The sequence below is a fragment of the Telopea speciosissima genome, chromosome 7 (genome assembly GCF_018873765.1).
Source record: "Telopea speciosissima isolate NSW1024214 ecotype Mountain lineage chromosome 7, Tspe_v1, whole genome shotgun sequence".
Lineage (NCBI taxonomy): Eukaryota > Viridiplantae > Streptophyta > Magnoliopsida > Proteales > Proteaceae > Telopea > Telopea speciosissima.
Genome location: NC_057922.1, coordinates 22,124,672 through 22,146,427, shown reverse-complemented (window position 1 = coordinate 22,146,427; position 21,756 = coordinate 22,124,672). Strand labels below are relative to the sequence as shown.

At 40.9% G+C, this 21,756-nt stretch overlaps 1 protein-coding gene across 2 annotated transcripts in view; it reads right to left on the bottom strand.

Moving 5' to 3' along the window:
• Positions 1–20,166, bottom strand: part of LOC122668829 — a 39,023-nt gene extending 18,857 nt beyond the window's left edge. The window contains exons 1-9 of one of the 2 annotated variants that reach the window (XM_043865370.1): positions 19,400–20,166; positions 18,699–19,135; positions 17,941–18,414; positions 17,474–17,775; positions 7,803–8,537; positions 7,442–7,720; positions 7,085–7,246; positions 6,023–6,958; positions 5,698–5,913 (exon numbers count right to left, since the gene is read on the bottom strand). In XM_043865370.1, the coding sequence (XP_043721305.1) occupies positions 5,698–5,913; positions 6,023–6,958; positions 7,085–7,246; positions 7,442–7,720; positions 7,803–8,537; positions 17,474–17,775; positions 17,941–18,414; positions 18,699–19,135; positions 19,400–20,049 (4,191 nt within the window). In that variant the 5' untranslated portion in view covers positions 20,050–20,166. Of the gene's footprint in view, positions 1–5,697; positions 5,914–6,022; positions 6,959–7,084; positions 7,247–7,441; positions 7,721–7,802; positions 8,538–17,473; positions 17,776–17,940; positions 18,415–18,698 lie in introns of both variants that reach the window. The other variant, XM_043865369.1, reaches the window with a different exon arrangement.
• Positions 20,167–21,756: the final 1,590 nt, after the last annotated feature.

The following is a 21,756-nucleotide window of genomic DNA, read 5'->3' as shown; positions in this document are numbered from 1 at the left end:
ATGAAGCCTTTTCTCGAAACAGAGGATAGGGAACCATCGGCTACTCTAACTTTGTCCTGACCAGAAGTGGAAGAATATTTGTGGAAAAGGCTAGAGGATCCAGTCATATGATTTTGCATCGGAGTCTATAATCCATGGACTAGAAACTACCGATGCACAGTGACCCACAAATGAAATACCTGAACGGGCAAAATTGGACCCTGATGGGGTGGAAGAATTAGCAAGAGTCGATGATGCAGGTCCAAGCACTAGGAAGAAGAAGAAGCCTTGACTTGCCTGTTTTGTGTTGGAGCCTTTCTTAGTTTTTTTTTGAGCTCTTAGATTGAACCGGTCAAACCAATGGTCCAATTTAAGTGACTCTTTTCTATTGGCTGATTTTGTTTTATTTCTATTGGCTGTTAGAGCATCTTTTATTTTTTTGTTTAAACTATGTTTATTCTTCCCCCCCCCCCTACTCCACGATTTTAAGAGGGTGGAGTTGTTTTTTTATTAGGAATCAGATCTGGGATTCCTAATCCAGATCTGAATATGTGTAAGGCCTTTGGCCCTTTTTAAAACTATAAATAAAGCAATCGTGGGCAGGCTCCTCCACTATTTTCTGCATAAAATTTTGCTGCTTTCAAGTCTTGTTTGCTGCCATCGTGCTGCTGCCTCTGCTCCTCTGTGAGTTATTACATACTTGTGGATCTCAAGGTGGTAAAGGGTAGGTGGACTCCTACGACTCTTTGCATCGTGAAGATCGGGAGGCTCTTTCAAGACATCAAGCTGCTGCCATTGTTCCTGCAATACAGTGAGTTTGAACCTGTTTTTATTTTAAACCTTCTTCTACCAGCCTTTATCTTCCCTTAGACCTAATCCACAGTCCCCTCCATCCATCAAACCCTAATTCTCCATTAAACCTGCACTCCTACCTCCACTAGGACTCGCCCATAACTCCAGTTTTAGCCATCACTTTCGAACCCTACTTCCAGCCTATATCCCCCACATCACTCCCTACACTCAACCTTAAACCTAGCCCTTAGTCTCCTCTACAACCCCTCCATTAAACCTAAAACCTGCAACTCGATTCTGCCCAGGTTTGCAGAATTTTTGAACCTTCCCAAACCCTAATATTTATATACCATTAAAGCCTCCTAGACCTGCATATTAAAACCCCATAAACCCCATTACCATTATTCAACTCTAACCCTAATTTCTGCCCTAGTTAGCCTAAGCTGTCCCAATCGGCCAGCCTTGTTAGGTGATCCTATTCCCCTGGCTCCTAGTGGGACTTCTCCTACCTAGGACTACATTAGTCGATGTAGTAAAAGCAGAGGAAGCCTTTAACATACAACGAAAAGCCTATAGTTCTTCCTGGGAGAGACCAAGTTCAGAAGTGGGAGTGGTGGTACCAGATTCAGTGTGATTAGCCCTATTTTTAGATTTTCCACGACCACGTTTAGCCTCAACGTTAGCAGATTTTCCATGGAGTTTCCAGCAGGTAGCTTTGGTATGATAGGGTTTATTGCAATGTTCACATTTTACCACATCCTTAGTAGAATCAGCAACAGTGCGTGGAGACCCATTAGAAAACATAGAACCAGATCTGGTGTGGAGAGCAGATCTCTCAGTTGGAGAATGTAATATAGCAGCGCAGCGTCTCTCTTTAGTATGAACCAAGTGATGTAGCCTAGGTGAAATAAATCTCACTTAGGACCAGGTTCTGTTTTAGGGTTGGCCAAATGGGCAGTTTAGGGTAACTAGGGCAAAATTAGGGTTAGGAATGGGAGATTGAGTTAGGGTTTTATTGGGTAATGGTCTGCAGGTTCTTAGGAGTCTATTAGGATAGGTCTTAACTAGGTTTGAATAAGAAATAAGAATTCAGAAATATTAGGGTTAGGGTTTCGGGTTTTCAGTTTTAGAAACTAGGCTGAAACTAGGGTTTAGGATGAGATTTAAGGGCTGAAAGTCAGGTCGAGTTTTACTGGCTGTGAGGGGAAGGTTCAGCTGTAATATGGTTGGGTTTTGATGGCTGGTTAAGTCTAGGCAGGTTTAGGGTTGTTGGGGTGAAATGGAGAAGAGAATAATTACGGTTTAGTTGTTGAGATGAAGGCTGCAGGTTAGGTCGAGTGGAAGGTCTGCTGTGAGGGATCTGTGGTTAGAAGTTTAATGAAAACTGATGGTCAGATCTGTAGTTACGAAGGAATCCTAGTTAAAATAGGAGTTGCAGATTTAATGGAGATTAGGGTTATGGAAATTGATAGAGGATGTAAGGCTGGGTTAAGGAATAAGAAGGAAACTAATTAATTGCAGAATTCTGTAACAGCTTACTTGTAATAGAAGAACTTCAATGGCAGCAACTCGAAGAGCTTGATTGAAGAAGAAGAAGAACCTCTCGATCTGCGAGATGCAAGGAGTGGCTGGATTTCTCCAACCCTAGCCCTTGATATAACTCACAAGGGGTCTTGATATGACACACAAGACAGAGAAGTAGCAGCAGTCATGGCGGCAGCAGTAAGAAGAAACAAAATTTCAAACATAATAGGTGGGGGAGCCTCCCACGATTCTACTATTTATAATAATAAAGGGGGGCCAAAAGGCCTTACAAATAATCAATCTAAAGCAATCCTAATCAGATTAGGAGTTGGGATTCCTAATCTGAATCCTAATTATAAAACATAGAATAGACTTAAACTCTAAATAGGAGTATAAGTGTAAACAACTAAAACAAATAAAATAAAATACTAATCCCTCTAAAATCGCGGAGGGGAACTAAGAAGATAAACCATGAAAAAGACTGTTTTAACCCTAGGCTAAAAGAACAAACAAATAAAAAGGCTCCAACGAAAAATCAAAGAACAGCCAAATTAATCATGGTTTCGGCTTCTGCATCACCAAGGCATGGGATTGTTCCAAGGTGGGAAAAGGAGACCTGCTAAGCACTCGAACATGAATCTGATCGTATTCAACATTCAAACCAGCAAGAAAGTCATACACCCTTATTTTATCCACATGCTTGCGATAGGCAGCAATGTCGGTTACATTGGTAGGCTGATAATCAAAATAATGGTCCAGTTGTTGCCATAAACTCCTAAGGGCAGCATAGTACTGTGAGATGGTTAAGTCCTTCTGTGTAGTGTCGTGAAGCTTCTTATGTATTTCATATACCTGAGCATCATTCCCCACCTGTCCGTAGGTTTCTTTTGCAACAACCCATATTTGAGTGGCTGTATCAAGGAGTAAATAGCCACTAGAAAGCTCTGGTTGCATGGAGTGCAGCAAGAAAGACATAACCGTAGCATCATTGGAAACCCATCGACCTTGGAGAGGACCCTCATCAACTGGTTTCACAGTGGTTCCAGTGAGATGTCCAGTAAAACCACGACCAACAATGGTGAAAATATGTAGATCTGGACCACATCAGGTAATTAGTATCATTCACTTAATGGCAACAACAAGAGGAAGATAGTGATTCCTTGTCTGTCCTTCAACTCCAAAGGCAAGGTTCTAAGACTCGGGTCTCGGTGGCATCTCGGCCAAGCCAGAAACCGAGTCGAGTCGAGTCGAGATCTCGCCGAGTTGCTGCATTTTTATTTTTTTTTTACTCGGACCCCCAACTCGGTGGGTTTTACACATATTTTGGGTCTGAAACTTGGTATCCAGCCTATTTCAGGCCATTTAAACACAATGGCATGCCCAAATTTGCCAAAAAACAAGTCCAAATATGAGTTTTACTTTGGAATCCTACAAATAGGTGATGATTCTTGGACTGTTGGAGTTGAATCTTCACTTTAGCACTTGAATCTCACTTCAAACAATGCAATCCACCCAAGATTTGAAAGAAAGAGGAAGAAATTTGAGGGAGAGAGTTGTTTGAGTGTTTTTCCCTTTGTTTAGAGAGCTATGGACAGAACTATTGACATTTCTGAGTTCTATCCATTGCCCTTTTTTAATAAAAATGGGCAATCAAAATGGGTAAAAACCATGTTCTAACCCGATACCGAGATCTCGGCGAGATATTGAACTTTTAAAACTAAAAAAAAAACTGGAAAAAATGTGTACCGAGACAATACCGAGATCTCGCCGAGAAAGTGTAATTTTAGAATGCGTATGGCATCTCATCTCGGGATCTCACGAAACAGAGAAACTCGGCGATGCCGAGATCTCGCGAGTTCTCGAACCATGTCCGAAGGTAGCAGTAGTAAGATCGGACATTATCACCCAATCAAATAAAAAAAAATCCAATAGCAGATTGGTGTAGGTAGAACACACAAAAATTCAGATCGATATAATGGGAAAAATCGATTCCGAAAAAGGTGTAAAATTAAGATCTTCAAAAATCTTCAATGAAGCAGCTTGAAAGTGAGGTCGAGGGTTCCTTTAGGAAGGGCAGAACTGCCCTAAAAATACCAGCTTCTTCTGACAAGTGAAACCCTAAAATCGATAGGTGTCAGGCAAAACCCTGACAATTGAGATCGATCTAGGGAAAGGAATGTTGTTGGTGAAGAAAAAAAAATTGATAGATGTTGTTCACAGTGCTTGCTATGGATCTCCAACAAGAGAAGACTCGATCACTAATGGAAGAGCCTCGATCTCCACTGGAAGAGACTTGATCTCCAATGGAAGGGTTGTGGGATGCTGCTCAAGGCCTCGGTGTGAAGCTCAGGTCATATCCTTCTTATATCTTCTTCCTCTAAATTTCTTCTTCATTGTTTAATCTCTGCAAACAGGTCGTATTTCTGAGTTTATTTCTGCATATACTACAGTTCTGGAATTTCTCAGTTTCTTTTTTATTTCTGTTGGTATCCCAATTCTGACCACATAATTTACAATGAAACCTTAATCGGGACTTACCCGTGGTATTAAAATTCGAGTCTGCTTGTAGAATATCAGAATCTTATCATTACTAGGATTTCTGATTTATCAAGCGTGATATTTAATCCAATTGCTGTTTGACCCCTGTTTCAGTCTCTAAGAACAGAACTTGTTCCATTCTTAGATCTGGACTACAATCTGTTATTGCTTAACCAAATCATATCTATTTATTGCTTCAATCTTCCCAACTTGCTGATATCGATTCCTAGTCTGGAAAGCCCTATTTCAAGTAGGATTCTTTTGAAACTTGAGATCTGACCTTTGGATCAAGTTCAACTTCTGATCCTCTGTTCCTATACTTGAAGAGAGTAACCCATTGAAATTTGATTCAAATCTGACATGTCAATTACTGTTACTGAATCTTGAATTCTGATCACTTTTACATCGCTGTGATTCTGGTATAACTGAGTTTCTGAAACCTAATCCCTTGGGCTTCTAGAAACCCGTCACCTATTCTGGTTCGCTACCATCTCACCTAAAAAGTCAAACTGTTAGGGAAGGGCACCATCAATGTATACATCAATATTCCCCTGCACATGCAGGCCAAGATCCCATGGTCCTTGCATGTGGAGTTCACGAGGCATTTTCTCGCGTGGTACCAAGGCAGAAGAAATGTCGGGAAAACTCTTCTGATACACTTCCCAGGAGACAAACACTTGACCACCTGGCTCTGATACCATGTTCGTTACCATTTCACCTAAAAGCTCGAACTGTTACGAGTATTAGGGAAGGGAAGCATCAATGTATACATCAACACATATACTTAACTTCACCAATGGCTCAAATCCAAACTTAACTAGAAGCAGAAAAAAATTGCTGGAAAAGAGAGGATGTATATTTTACCTTCATCTCATCACGTTTTCGAGACTTCAACTGTGAAAGTTGAGTCTCTGCCTCATGAAGACGGTCTTGAAAAACCTTCTTCTCAGTGGAGAGCTTTGCAATTTCATCATCCCTTTCTGAGCGTAGCCATTCAAGTTGATTCTCACCTTCTTGTATCTGTTCATAAAGCTCCTTCTTTTCCCGGGCAAAGCGATCCATTTCGGCCCTCATCTCTGCCTGCCACCCATTTCACAAATTACATCATCTTCCAAAATTCCTGTTACAAGTCAGCAGCTTATGATAGTAATTCACTAGCAATGTAGACAATAGAGATAAACTCAGCTACCTTCAGACGGTTATTAGTTTCCTCAGATTCGCTTAGCCTTTGTGACAAAATATCTTTCTCTCTAGCAATACTGGAAAGTTCAGCTTGTTTTTCTTCACGAGCATGAATATTTTCATCTTCAATAGCACATAATTGATGCCAAAGAGCAGCCCGATCCACATTGGCTAGCTCAGCAACCTCCCGCATCATGCTTAGAACTGGCCTGACAATCCCTTGTTCTTCGCGGACCAGAAACACCAAAATGTCCATATCTAGATCCACTTCACGACAGTTATCCGAAGTGCTAGTGGCCCGGTCAATAAGTCCCTTCAACATCCTGCCCCGATATCTCTCATCAGCATACAGTTTAAACAATATAGCATGTAGCATCCTCACAAACCCTTGTACTTGAGGCTCCCTAGAGAGGGCTAATGCTTCAGCAAGACCAAGAACAGGAGCAAAATCATCCTCCTGGACCAACAATGACTCGTTGGTCTTTCTCTCTATTGTATCTTTATGTTGAAAACTTTCAGCAACAGACCTAAAATTAATACTCAATCTTTGAGCATGGCGTCTTTCCAAAACCATGGCTACTGACTGATCTAATACAGCCACATGAGATATGGCTCTCTCAAAAACTTGAGAAGCGTCAATGGCAAGGCAAGGTATGGATAACATCTCTATGAGGACATAAACATCAGCAAAATGACGACCTGCATGCACAACCTGCTCCTCTACCAAATGCAACCCTTCAGAAGTAAATCCATTTTCACCATACAAGAAGAGCCCACATGGTGTCATTAAGCAGCTGTCACCAAGCTCATAGTCAGAATCAATATCTCTCAACATTGCTTCAGCAACATCGGCCCAACTACTCACAGTTTTGGTTAGAACATCCAGGACACAAGGTGACACTTCAGTGCCCAAACTTTTCAGCCTGGCCCGAACAGCTCTGACCTGCAAGAAAAGACACAAAAAATATAATAATGAATAAGGTGGAAAATCTTTCAAAAATACAACTCATAAGAGAATTAACAAAAAAAAAAAAAACTCCAACTATGTAATTTCAAATCTTGATCATACTGCTTGAGGAAGATGCTGGCATTGGGATGCAGCTTTGAATATAAAACTAATGGTTGCTGCAAGTGGTTCATCGTTTGAATCCGTCAACAGCTTGAAAGTTTGAAATAAGACGCGTTCCCACACTTCACTACCAAACTCTAATTGACTAAGGGCACCCAAAACCTACAAACAAAAATTATTCAGCTGGTCATGAAGCAACAAATAAACTTAACAAAAAAGGTAAGCACGCTAATCCAAAATCAAAAACATATTTTCTAGTTTAACAACTAAAATAGTAAAAATCCAAAATGCAAGAATACCCAGTAAACTGAGGGGGAAGAAGGAAACAAAAACAGATACATGCAACAAAATCCTTACTGGCAGTCGAAATGCAGGCTCTGCATCTGGTTTTTGAAGTCGATCTAGAAGTGCACAAGCAGCAAGTGGGTGCTCCGAATGATCAACCAATTTGGGTACCAAAGCAACAAGGTCTGGTTGCAGATGTTTAGGGGCTTTATCAATTACTAGAGCAATCTTTTGTGCAGACTGAGGCCTTCTCCGTGGCTCTGGAGGACCTTGTGGAACAGCACCATCTATTGTACGCAGGGAGTTTACAATCAATTCCAAGAGCTCCTCCGACTGCTCCGGGCACTTTGTCTGAAAAAGCAATGTGTTTACCAGTTAGTTCCTGGAAATCAAGTTTGGAAATCCCTTCAAAACTGAATACTAGTTTGTGTACCTTGGAAGATCGAATGAAGCAATTGTCAACAGGAAGACCTCCTGCAGATGTCTCTGGAGGAGTAATAGGCCGTCCAGGAACAGCCTTTTCAGGTACATCACGTCCATTCATGTCCGAGCTTTGTACTGCATACGTATGAGTAGTTTCATCTGCCCCAGAGTCTAATCTCTCATAGACAGGAGATTGCACTGATTCTGTTGCTCCAGTTTCCCTAGAGGATTCTGATGGGCTGCTGGCACCATTGCTATCTAGGGAAGGCTTTGAGCAGGTATCAGAAGAATCATCACCAGATCTTCCTTCTGAAGGTTGGCAGCATTCAACCATTATATCTAAAAGTAGATCAACGATTGCCTGCTGCAGAACTTTAACCCCCATCAGCAGATTCATCACACTGGGAGAAGATTCATCTGGCCGTGTGACGTCCTTCTTCCCATCATTACTGCCAGAAAGCTTGGTTGGGAGAAGCAAGCGTTTTACTTTAGCAGGGTCATCAAGATAGACACGAAGCCCAGTAAGAAAACCAGCTATTGCACCAGCATCCATTAAAAGCTTTTCCCTTAAAGTGACCTGTGGCTGTGAAGAATTATCTCCATATGTAAGGTGAAACCCTGCTCTGGCAAGAAGGTTTCTAAAGATGTCTTCCTCATCACCACTAATTCCTTCACTGTCTTCAGAATCAATAAGCTCATCAGGGTCGGTTGACAGAGCATCTTGATCATCCTCAGAAGCAAAAACCTGACCAAGGAAAAACCAGATGTTGATCATTGACAAATATGTACAACAAAAAGAAATAGATAATAAAAATAGTTAAACTGCCGCTTTGGAATTGATAAATATGCAACAACAATAACCCAATATGTATAATGAACTACATCTATATGATTTCCTAGTTAAATTAATTAGGAAAGGATAACAAGAAACAAGCACATAAAAGATCTTAAGGTGGATAGCCCTCCAAAAACAATTTCCATAAAATTTCAAAAAACTAAGCGCTCTTTGATCTCAGGCAAAAACATTACAGAAGTTATAGACTAATTAAGAATATGTAATACTTGGAATGTACTCGGCATGAGAAGATCCCAATAAGTTGAAAGTTATATTCATGCACAAAATGGAGGAATACTTGTGTGATCTGCAGTACAGTTGCAAATTGGCCAAGATAACACAAAATAAATCTTACAAAAAGTAATTCATTGTTACAAAAATAACTGAAATCTTGGTTCTTGGATTTCCTCTGAGTGACCCCGTCCCCCTTATTTTTTTCCCATTTTGACCAGTAGATTTTTTAGTAGTAGTGTCAGTCATGGCTGCATTGGCCGCTAGTTCATTCGTCCACTCAGGTTTTCCATGTTTAGCCCAACAGGTATCCACAGTATGATTCGGTTTGCCACAATAAGAATATTGGCAGGAAGACCTGTCAGTGGTTTAAGAGCGTGTACCTCGTTCACTAGTGCCACAGCCACGACCATGTCCTCGACCACGAATGGCAACAAAAGCTAAGTTGTCCTTGGGTGTAGTATCAGTTTTGGATGGATTAGCCAGCCGATTAATGCGAGGAAAAACTTCATTGAGAGAAGGAACCTTCTCCCCTGTGAACAACTGACTCTTCACAGATTGGTAGTCGGAATGTAATCTAGCTAGAAATTTTGCAACATGGAACTCATCTCTTCGTTGTCTCAATTGATCCATATTGGTAGTTAGGGGCTGATGTATCTGGAGTTCTTCAACTATGCCCTTATAACTAGCAAAGTATTCATTCGAGGACTTGTCTCCCTATTGGAAAGTAAAAAATTTCTTATAGAGATCATACATGCGGGAGATATTCCTTTCTTGAGAAAAACCTTCACGCAAATCATTCTAGACATCCTTAGCAAGGGAGTGAAACATCACATTGGATGCAATTGCAGGTTCAACACTGTTCCATAACCATATCTTGATAATAGAGTTTTCACGCATCCACTCATCATGAGCTGTGATTGAGGTAGAATTAATAGGCTCACGATGAGGAGGATCATTTGTGTTGAAATAGGCTGCTTACCCGATTGGGGTAAGTAGTCCTAGTTAGATTAGGATTAGTCCTACTAGTCCTAGCTGATTAGGATTAGTCCTAGTCAAGTTAGGAGTAGTACTAGTCAGATTATGATTCTCTTCTTTTATTTTTTCCCTTTGTTTTATTGTTTTTCTCTTAGTCGAGTCCTATTCTGGCATTCCTAGTTGTATTAGGAATTCCTAATAGGATCAGGACTGAGGCAACATTCCTATTTGTACTTTGATTAATTGTACTTCAATTCTATATAAATAAAGGGCCTTGGTGATCGGAAAAGATCATTGAAGCATTATTTTTCACTGCTGTTTACATGGTATCAAAGCAGTCTTCTCTGATCTAAGGTTTTTTTTTCAAAACTTTTCCACATTGTTCCATCTTCTCCATCGATTTCTTCTCTCTCTCTTTCCCTTCCCTTGGTTCTTTCCATCTTTCAAGGGCAGCACTGATGAGGTGATCCTATTATGGTCCAAGTGCTGCCCTCCATCACACCTCAATTTTTTTCATGCCGTAAATACAGAATTACGATAGCTGCTGTTGCCTCTCTCTGCAATATTTGGACTGCTTCTATTTTTTTGGAGATCGACACTATTGACATGGAAGGTTGATTCTTCACTGTGGAGCACCACCTGCAGGCCTCTGGACAGCATCTATTATATCTGAATTATCATACACTGAAGCACTCAAGTTCCAGCCCCTCTTTTCCCTTTATCGATCTCAACTCAACCATAGTTGTCACGGCGTCACGGCGATCCAAGTCGGTGGAAGGGTGTCACGTCGATATATCGACATGTCGCCCGCCATGGCGTTGCCATGGCGAGCATGTCGACCATGTTTAATTTTTTATTTTCTGTATTTTTAATGTCATTTAGTATGCTATAATATATGTCCTATAACATCAAAAATCAACATGAAAGTGTACTACACTACTACTAGTATACTATGCCACTATGGTTTAATTCATGAAAGTGTAACTAATATCCATTAGTGTATATGAAAGTATGAAAAATTGAAAATATAGATTAACCTGTCAAAATATCGACCGATATGCCAACATATCGTGGTATGGCGTCCATGGCGACGCCATGGAAGCCATATCGAACGATATATTTACATCCACCATGGCGTAGCTCGATATGCCACCTCTCCCAGCGCCAGGACGCCATGGCGACGCCATGGCGGCGCCATGGCGACGCCATGACAACTATGAACTCAACCTTATCGATTTTGGCTTTCTGGGCTGTTGTTTGAGAAGATTTTTTTAGGGTTAATTCCCTGGTTACACTGCTGCACTCGACCTCTCTTTCAGCCTCAACTGCTGCTGTTTTTTGAAGATCTGAATTTTTTTCCAAATTCAAGGATCGATTTCTGCCTGGCTGCACTATGGGTGACTCAGAGATTACTTCGGCTACTTCTGGAGGAGATCAGAATAGGACTGATATTCTTCCCTATGCTGCTGCCATTAAGCTTGATGGCACAAACTATTTAATTTGGGCCAGATCATTATCCCTAACCGTGGCTGGTAGGGGACTTACTGGCCATCTTACTGGCACCACCAAACAACCTACTGAAGAAGGGTCTGCTCGTACTAAATGGGCTGCCAATGATGCAATGGTGATGTCCTTTGTTCTGAACTCCATGATCACTGACCTCTCTAGTCAGTATCTTCTCCTTGACACTGCTACTCAGATATGGACTGCTGTCAAGGGTACTTATGGTCGCTTAGGTTTATGAGATCAGGAAAACACTTCAAAATACCACTCAGAAGGAGATGACTGTTACTAAGTATTATGCTGCCCTCAAGTGTTTATGGCAGCAATTGGATCACTATGCTCGATTTCAGCCTACTACCACTACTGATGTTGCTGCCTACCACACCTATGTAGATCAGTTTCGGGTCTATGATTTTCTGGCTGGCCTCAATAATGAGTATGATCCTATTCGGGTGCAGGTTCTTGTTCGGGTTCCTTTCCCCACTTTGGAGGAAACCTTTTCTTATGTGCACAGTGAAGAGACAAGGAGGGTTGCTATGATGATTACTCCTAAAGTTGAAAGATCAGCCTTGCAAACTGTTAGCTCCACTACTGACAATTCTTCTAACAGTGTTGTTGCTAATGCTACTACTAAAGAGCCTGTGAAGTGTGATCATTGCCACAAACCATATCACACTAAGGCTCAGTGTTGGAAACTTCATGGGAAGCCTGCTGATTTTGAGGCTAAATGTAGTCGTGCCAAGTCAAAAAACAAAGCCAATCACACTGAAAGTGTAGCTTCAACTCCCACTACTGACATTGGTTTCTCCCAGGAAGAACTTCAAGCTCTCCGGCGTCTGTTGAACACATCTGCTGCCAATTCAGGTTCCTTCTCTGCCCGTACAGGTTTTTCCTTTGCTGGTCATTGTGCCTCAGTAGTTTCCACTCCATGGATCATAGACTCCGGTGCTACTGATTACATGACAGGTTCTTCCAGCCTTTTTAATACATATTCTCCTGCTTCTAGTAAGGATAAAGTCAAAATTGCTGATGGGTCCCTCTCCTCCATATCAGGGAAAGGATCCATTGGTTGTTCTCCTTCTCTTACCCTGTCATCTGTGTTGCATATTCCCAAATTTACAACTAACCTTCTTTCCATTAGCAGTATCACTAAATCCTTGAATTGTAAAGTGACTTTTTTTCCCACTCACTGTGTCTTTCAGGAACTGGACTCGGGGAAGACGATTGGATTGGGTAAAGTGCATGGCGGATTGTACCTGCTTGATGGCGATCCTACACCTACCTAGGTTTTACCGTCGGCATCTTTCTCTTCTGAATTACGGCACTCCAGGCTAGGCCATCCCCCTTTAGGTACTGTATCAAATTTATTTCCAGCATTAGTTAAAGACTGTAACAAGGAAGACTTTTTTTGTGGGCCTTGTGTCTTAGCTAAACAGACACGTTCAACTTATCCTATTTCTAATAACAGATCCTCTTCCTTATTTTATGTTGTTCATACTGATGTGTGGGGTCCTAGTAGGAAAGCTTCCCTGTCTAGACATCGGTGGTATGTCACTTTTATTGACTGCTATTCTAGGTTCACTTGGGTATACCTTATGCACACAAAGAATGAAGTTTTTTCATGTTTTCAGCACTTTCATCAGTTGGTTAAAACCCAATTTAATGCCACTCTTCAAACTTTGAGGAGTGACAATGGGAAAGAGTATATGGAAGGTCAGTTCCAAAAATACCTTGCTGCCCATGGAATTCTCCATCAGACCAGTTGTGTTGACACTTCAGCCCAAAATGGTGTGGCTGAGAGGAAAAACCGCCACCTCCAAGGCTCTTATATTTGCTCGCAATGTCCCTTCCCTTTATTGGGGAGATGCTGTCCTTACTGCAACCTATTTAATTAATAGGCTGCCCAGTCATGTTCTTCTTTCCAAAGCCCCTATTGAGCTATTACGTGGCTCTTCTTCCTTTATAATTCCACCTAAGGTGTTTGGCTGCGTTTGTTATGCCAGGGATACATGGTCCCCTAGTAAACTTGACCCACGTAGTCTCCGCTGCATTTTCTTGGGATACTCTGCTACTTAGAAGGGGTACAAATGTTATTACCCTCCATCCCACAGGACTTTTGTCAGCATGGATGTTGTTTTTCATGAAAGCATTCCATATTATATGTCCCCACCTCTTCAGGGGGAGAGTGTTAGTGAAGATGTGCTGACTATTAACTCTCCACCTCCACTTCAGTCTATTTACCATGAGTCTGAACCTGTTCGGCCTGCCCCTAATACTACCCCTGAGTCAGGGGGAGAGGTTCCTATACAGGGGGAGACTATTTCTATTCAGGGGGAGCAATCTACCCCTGTCCAGACTCCTATCCAGAGGACTATTAGTGAATTTCAGAAAAGGATTGATGCTAGTAACATGAAGACCTATGCAAGGAAACATAAGCAGGTTCAATCAACTGTTGCTCCAGTACCCATCCAATTGCCAAACATGGATCCAGAACCTGCCTCTCCACCTGGTAATGTTCCTTCTCCTGAGTTACCTATTGCTCTTCGCAAAGGGGTCAGGACTTGCACTCAACATCCCATATCTAATGTTGTTTCTTATGACTCCCTTTCCCCATCCTTTCGTGCTTTTGTTTCCTCTCTTTCTTCTGTTCGTATTCCTAACAATTGGCAGGAAGCTCTATCAGATGGAAAGTGGAACGCAGCTATGATGGAAGAAATGGAAGCCTTGAAGAAAAATAATACATGGTAGCTTGTGGTTCTTCCACTTGGGAAGAAAACCGTTGGATGTAAATGGGTGTTTGTGGTGAAACAGAAGGTGGATGGCACTGTGGATAGGTATAAGCACGACTCGTGGCCAAGGGGTTCACTCAGACATACGACATTGATTACCAGGAAACTTTTGCACCTGTTGCAAAGTTAAATACTGTTCGTGTGTTATTATCTTGTGCAGTCAACCTTGGATGGGATTTGCAGCAACTAGATGTAAAAAATGCCTTCCTAAATGGAACACTGGATGAGGAGGTGTCTATGGACATTCCACCAGGGTTCTCTTGCGACAGAAACCAAGGAAAAGTGTGTAGGCTGAAGCGTACACTTTATGGGCTGAAGCAGTCACCTCAAGCATGGTTTGGCCGGTTCCACAAGGCCATGATTTCTGTGGACTGTAAGCAGAGTAATGCTGATCACACACTCTTTATAAAGAGGGCTGGTGAAAAACTCACTGTTCTTATAGTTACGTTGATGATATAGTGGTTACCGGCAATGATGGTGATGAGATCAGACAGTTGAAGACCTTCCTTGGACAAGAATTTGAGATTAAAGATCTAGGAAAGCTACGATACTTTCTTGGGATTGAAGGGGCCAGATCTTCTAAAGGCATTTTTCTCTCTCAGAGGAAGTATGTCCTAGACTTATTGGTTGAAACCGGGTTGTTAGGCTACCATCCTTCAGATACTCCTATGGACCCTACTGTTCGACTCAAGGAAAAAGAGGGTAAGCCTGTTGATAAAGGCCGGTATCAAAGACTTGTAGGGAAGCTAATTTGTCTCTCACACTCTCGTTCTGACATTGCTGTCGCCGTGAGTACTGTGAGCCAGTTTATGCATGATCCATACTCTTCTCATATGGAGGTTGTTCTTTGTATCTTGCACTATTTGAAGTCAGCTCCTGGAAAAGGAATTCTTCTGTCTATGTATGGTCATCTACGGATAAAAGCATACACTGATTCTGATTGGGCTGGTTCTGCAGATCGCAAGTCTATTTCTGGGTATTGCTCCTTTGTAGGTGGAAATCTTGTCACATGGCGTAGCAAGAAGCAAAATGTAGTTGCTCGTTCTAGTGTCGAAGCTGAGTTTCGAGCTATGGCACAAGGTATTTGTGAGTTACTCTGGCTTAAAGGTTTGCTACAAGATCTTGGTGTTCCTATTCGTCTTCCTATGATGTTGTACTACGACAACAAGGCTGCAATCAGCATAGCACACAATCCTGTACAGCATGATCGTACCAGGCATGTTGAGGTGGATAGGCATTTCATCAAAGAGAAGTTAGAAGATGGGCTGATTTGTATTCCCTTTGTGACATCTGCGGATCAATTTGCTGATATCTTCACCAAGGGATTGTCTGGAAAATTGTTTCATCCCAATCTAGTCAAGTTGGGCATGATCGACATCTTTGCTCCAGCTTGAGGGGGATTGTTGAAATAGGTTGCTTACCCAATTGGGGTAAGTAGTCCTAGTTAGATTAGGATTAGTCCTACTAGTCCTAGCTGATTAGGATTAGTCCTAGTCAAGTTAGGAGTAGTACTTGTCAGATTATGATTCTCTTCTTTTATTTTTTCCCTTTGTTTTATTGTTTTTCCCTCAGCCGAGTCCTATTCTGGCATTCCTACTTGTATTAGGAATTCCTACTAGGATTAGGACTGAGGCAACATTCCTATTTGTACTTTGATTAATTGTACTTCAATTCTATATAAATAAAGGGCCTTGGTGATCGGAAAAGATCATTCTAATATTATTTTTCACTGCTGTTTACAGTAATGTATTTCAGTTTTCCTTTGGCATGAATGTAAGCTTGCATTGCCTGGGCCCATAAGAGATAATTCGGAACTCCGGAGAGTTTAATAGTAGTAATTTGAACTTGGACATTGTCCATTGGTGGTTTAGGATCAGCCATCAGAAGGACCGATTAATCAAAAGTAACAGTAGCAGTAAAATATCAATCGGCTCTCGAATAGAACCAGATTAAGGTTTGAAATAACCCAAACCAGCAGTAGTATACTCGGCAGTAGTAATGGTAGGGTTTAAGAACCCAAATCAACAGCAGCAACACAATCGGCAAAGAATAGAACCAGATTAGGGTTCAAAATAACCAAAAACCAGTAGTAGTATGCAGTAGTAATATTAGGGTTTAAGAACCCAAATCAGCAGCAGTAACACAATCGGCAGTGGATATTAGGGTTTAAACACCCAAATCTCAACAAGCATCAATTTTGGGGTTTACTAACTCCAATGACCGCAAGATACATAGCCAAGTATTGTTCTGGGAGAGTGGAAACAGAACCCAAAAACTCACCAAAAAAAAAAAGAAGGATCGATTGGAGAAATACCACCCTAACTAGGGTATCAAAGGAAAAAGAACAGAAATACTTTGTCGATAAGGTCTTCAGTCTTCAACAATGATCCACTGACAAGGTCATAAATAGATATACTAATAATCTTCAAGATAAAATTGCTGCAATAGTCTTCAAGAAGAAACCGCAACTTTAATGAAGAATCTCCAATCGATCTTGCACTGTAGATAATTAGTAGAACCCTAGTTTTCAACTGAAAACTTCATCTAGGTTTTAACTTCTTGTAATATGCAGCATTGGGTGCTGCACCCCTTTAAGAAGAACTTGAAAGGATCTTCAAACCAGAATCGCAGAGTAACAACCAATTAATGGCTGTGCTCTGATACCATGTAACAGATTGCACAACTAGAAAACCAGAAGCGAGAGAAGAAGAGAGAAGAGCTGTTAAGAATAATCGAACTTAACAGTCTCCCTCACACTACCTTTATTTATATGAACTAGATTACAATCAAAGGGGGGATTCCTAGTCATATAAGGAATCCTAGTTACAATAGGAAAAATAGAATCCAAAACAGAAAATAGAAACTAGGACTAGGAGACTAGGTAATCCTAATTATAAACCACAAACATAAGAGACACATAGGAGGGAATCTCGATCAGACTATTAGAATGAGAATACCTTAACTTCCTATGAGCTCGATATACTTCAACAAGGTTGTTTCTTTATCTTTTTTTAACTCATATTGGGATTTGGTAAATCTTTTCAACATGGTAACTTGTAATTGTAAAACATAATTTACATCTACCAATATTGTAAATCTTTTTGCCACCTGATAGATCTAAGCAATTTCCCCTAAAATAAAAGCAATCAACCCTTCCTTTAAGAAAACACCATTTTACTTCTTTGGTTAACATCCCTTTTTCTAAGACAAGCAGATCCATCTAAGAATCTAAGAAAAAGGAATAGCTGTTAGCGAGGCATTCTAAACCACAAGGACTACACTGACAAAAATAAACACTATGACAAATAGAAGGTAAATTGACAAAATTTGCATAAAAAAACCAACCTCTAAGTCTGAAAACTCAAACCATGGGCAGCAATCAATAATCTCACAAACAAAAACAACTGTGTCGCGCACAAGAAATCCTGCATCTGCTTCCAGCATATCAGAGACCTTCATGAATTGAAGAACAGAATTATTCCATGTCTTTGTACAGATGGAGGATTCTTTCCACATGGTTTTGGCAGGATTCTTTTGATTCACCACAGCCATCCTGTATCTGACCCAAAAATTCTTATCTGGATCACTCCCAACAGATTGATCACTCTCCAGGTATATACATATAGTGTCAAAGGACTCATAAACACCTGCATTTTGATTTTGTAATTAAATAGCCTGGCATAATTAAGTAGCAAGACAAGCGGCAACTTGTTTGAGACAGCCATAAAAAGACCAAGGCAAAGTGTAAAGTGGACATCTACAACTGCATCTTCAGTTAAGAATGGGAAAAATAAACAGCATCATCTACATACCAATCCGAAGCTCGCATCCACCAGCCTGAAAGAATTTGCTAAAGATCTTACGGGTTTCCATTATTTCCTTGAAGGCTAAGAAGTTCTCTACCTTCCATGTAAATGACCCTCTTTTCCCGACCCCATCAATTTGGGAACCTGCATTGCTTGTATCTGAGTCCTGAGCTGAAAAGTCCTGCATCATAGAGGTCTCCTTCAAGATAAGCACCTCTGCAGAGAACACAACAGTGTCCTGAACTAGAAACCCAGAGTCCTGATCGAAGAGACTGGTAAGCGTCACAAACTCGCGCCAACCCCAGTCCTTTGCAGCCTTGGAGTAACGGTTCTGTGACTCCTTTGTAACAGACTTGTCCTCCATTCTCTGGTTCACAACCGACAACCGATGACTAACAAAACAACTCCAGTCATTGGAGGTATTTCGGGAATCTGTGACTTCAAGAAATACAGAAAGGTGGCATGGTGGCTGAGACTGCCCTGATGGCATCAAGTGCAAGTGGAAATTCCATCAGTTGTGTCTTTCCTTTCACAGCCTAAACAACTTAAAAAAGGTGGTGCCTGAATAGTTTCTAGCAGATAAGTTTGAACCTAAAAGCCACATCTATATTCAATCCAATATTCCAATGATCATAAGTACTAAGCTTTATTAGTGCTACAGCAATGATGTCGAAATATGGTCCTTAAAACTATAGATAGAATTAACAAACTGAGCATTATATTGAGATAATAAAGCAAATACACAAAGCGAATTATGATCTTACCTCTGGGATAAACAATGAGGCGACAATCCCTGTTACCAATCTGAAACCTCCTGCTCTTGACACAGAGACCAGTAATCTTCCTCTTCTTCAGAAGATCCTTCAACCTCGTAAAATTCTCAATCCTCCAAGTGAACTTACCCAGATGTCCATCAGACTTCCTGGCTCCACCATTCCTCCCTCCAAGCAACCCCCCATTCTTAGAGAAGCTACTGGACTCCTTAATCACATGGAATGATGCGCTGAATACAGCAGTATCATCGACAAGGAACCCCGACTCCAGCCCAATAAAGTCCGACATCTTCATGTAATCATTCCAACCGAGACTTGTGTTATCCCCACTCTTATTATCCGCCGCAAAGCGGCCATACGAGTCTCTGTGCATGTGGCTAAGCCCAGGTTTCTGGTTCAACACCGACATTCGGAACAAACACCAACAACTCCGGTCGGAAACGACAGACTTCTCGGTGTCCTTGCTCTCTAGACACATTGAGAGATACTCAACCCCATTGACAGAGCTCTGGTAGACACTTATCCGAAGATTACATTCCCCAGCAGGGAAAACGGGGCTCATTATCTTCTGGGTTTTGATCATCTCCTTAAAAAGACTGAAATTACGAACCTTCCAAGTGAACTTCCCACTCAATACATCAGAAACAGGACCTGCGACGCCAACCGAGGATGACGACGAAGAAGACTGTAACTCATTGTTATCACGGGTAAAGGAAACTGATTCATTCAATACGAGGATATCGGCAGTGATGAGAACAGAGTCGTTATTGGAGAGGAAACCAGCTTTGGGATCAAGAATTGTGGAAGAAGGGGTGAAGTCGCACCAACCATGAGATTTCTTCTTGCTTGAGAATCGATGCCAGGAGTCCCTTTGAATGGACTTGGCCTCGTCGAGGTGATTAACGATGGAGAGACGATAACTAGCGAAACAATCCCATTTAGAAGAAGAGGAACCCCGAGGATCCATGATTTGGAGGTAGATGGAGAAGTAACCAGGGAGGGCTTGAGAGTCTCCTTTTGGGTAAATGAGGAGACGACAGTCGTATCCACCCACCTCGAAGTAACGGCTCCATAGTGCCCTAGCTTTCACTTTGGGGAAATTGACGACCGTCCATCGACAAACCGCAGAATGATCTCCACGACGTTCCACGGCAACAGATTCCTGGCCGCCCCCTTCGCGGGACCCAGCAGGTTCTTCTGCAGCTGATATCGATAAACAAGCCGTTTTCTCCGATGCGGCCGATGACGATGTCGTCGCCGGAACCGCTAGCGGTTGCTGTGGTGGGTCGGAGAAGGCAGTTGTGGACGACGATGAAGCTGCTTCGGATTGGCTAGGCTTCATCGGATACGAAAGAAGAGAGATATGGGGGTGGGAAATACAGAGTTGTTCGGTTCCTCGTTTTGGTTTTGTTTTGATTTTGGTTTCTCTCTCTCTGCTTCTGATTGTTTTTCCCGTTTGATTTTATTCACAGATAGAGAGAAGAAAGAAGAAGGAGAGGTGTTTTGTGTTGTTGTTTTATTTAGAGAGAGAAAGAGAGAGAGAGGTGGAGATGTGTGGTCAGAGGGTATAACGGGAGGGGGGATTGTGAAAAAATGAAGAGTTGGGTGCAGGATAGTTTTTAAAATCTCTCTTTGGTGTTTTTTATTTTATTTTATTTTATTTTTCTTTTGTAATGGAAAAAACATGCTCTCTTCTATGGAATTTCTTTGTTGTGATTGTTGTGGTGGCTGTGATGAACCAAGTTTAGAGATGGATTATTTCCTTTGGGTAAGATAAAGGTGTAGATGTCGTTAGATTTTGCTGACTTTTAACATATGATTCTTTTGACTCTTTGATATTTGATACGTTATAGTAAGATTTTTTTGTAGGGTTTTCGCGTGACGGTTACATGCATCATCATGCATGTAGTATATGCACAAGTGTATTTTTTGTTTTTCATCACAAGTGTATGTATTCATTTATGATGATTATGCATGATATTTAGAATTGCAAAAATAAAACTACCTAGTTGCGTAGCCCGTGGTTCTTGCGCTTAGACACAAAAATACTGCATTATCTTAATGGAAAAAAATGAAAATTCCACACAAGTTGATGCTTGTGTGTGCACTCCCATTAGCCAACGTACATGTATACATTCTAGATGCCCAAAGAAGAATCTCTTTCCCTTAACTAGTATCTAAGAAGGTATTATCTTTATCATGGTGAACTTTACCAAGAACCAAAGAATGAATAACTTCATTGTAAAAAATAAAAAATAAAAATTTCAATAACTTTCAATGTTAAGTAATTTTTAAAAAATTATCTTTTTGTAACTAAAGCGGTATTAAAAAATGGGTATAATCTTTTTTTTTTTTGTTATTTTAAGATAATACATTTTTTTCAATGAGGGTGAATCCTTTCATTTCAAATAAAAATTGTATTATAATTGAGAGGGAAACAAAGTGTATTAAATATTGCATTTCTTAACTTTCAACATTTTGAGATTTTTTTTTTTTTTTTTAATATATAAACAAAAGCAAATTCATTAATCAAAATATCAAAGGTACATCTTGTTTGGTAACCTCAAAATAAACATGTTTTTCTAAGGCTTTAGTAGCGAAGCCAGGCAAAATGGAGTGGATGTTGGGGTCAGGCAAAAATTTAAACAAAACTCCATTTGAACAAGTTGTAATATTGATTAGATTGGGAATAAGTGATCAGGACCAAGTTGTCAAAGTCAGTTCTGGGAGCAAACGATCCACTTATGTACAATCATGCCACAATTCTGTCAAATGTATCCCCAGATCCTGAGCTTGCCTCAGCCTTTTCTCTATGCTCGCAACTGAGGCTTCCACATGCTGACCTGTAACCAGAATACCTGCAGCCACCAAAATAATGCTTCCTTCTACCAAAAAACAATAACTCCATCCTAGTCTTTTTAAAATTGTGTCAGCAGTTCCTGTGCAAATCAATACAGGAAGGTGTAACATAGGGAACTTTGCTTTCGAAGTAACAAAAAAGTCAGCATGGTCATTAAGGGGAAGAGATCATTGCCTGGTCATGTAGTGC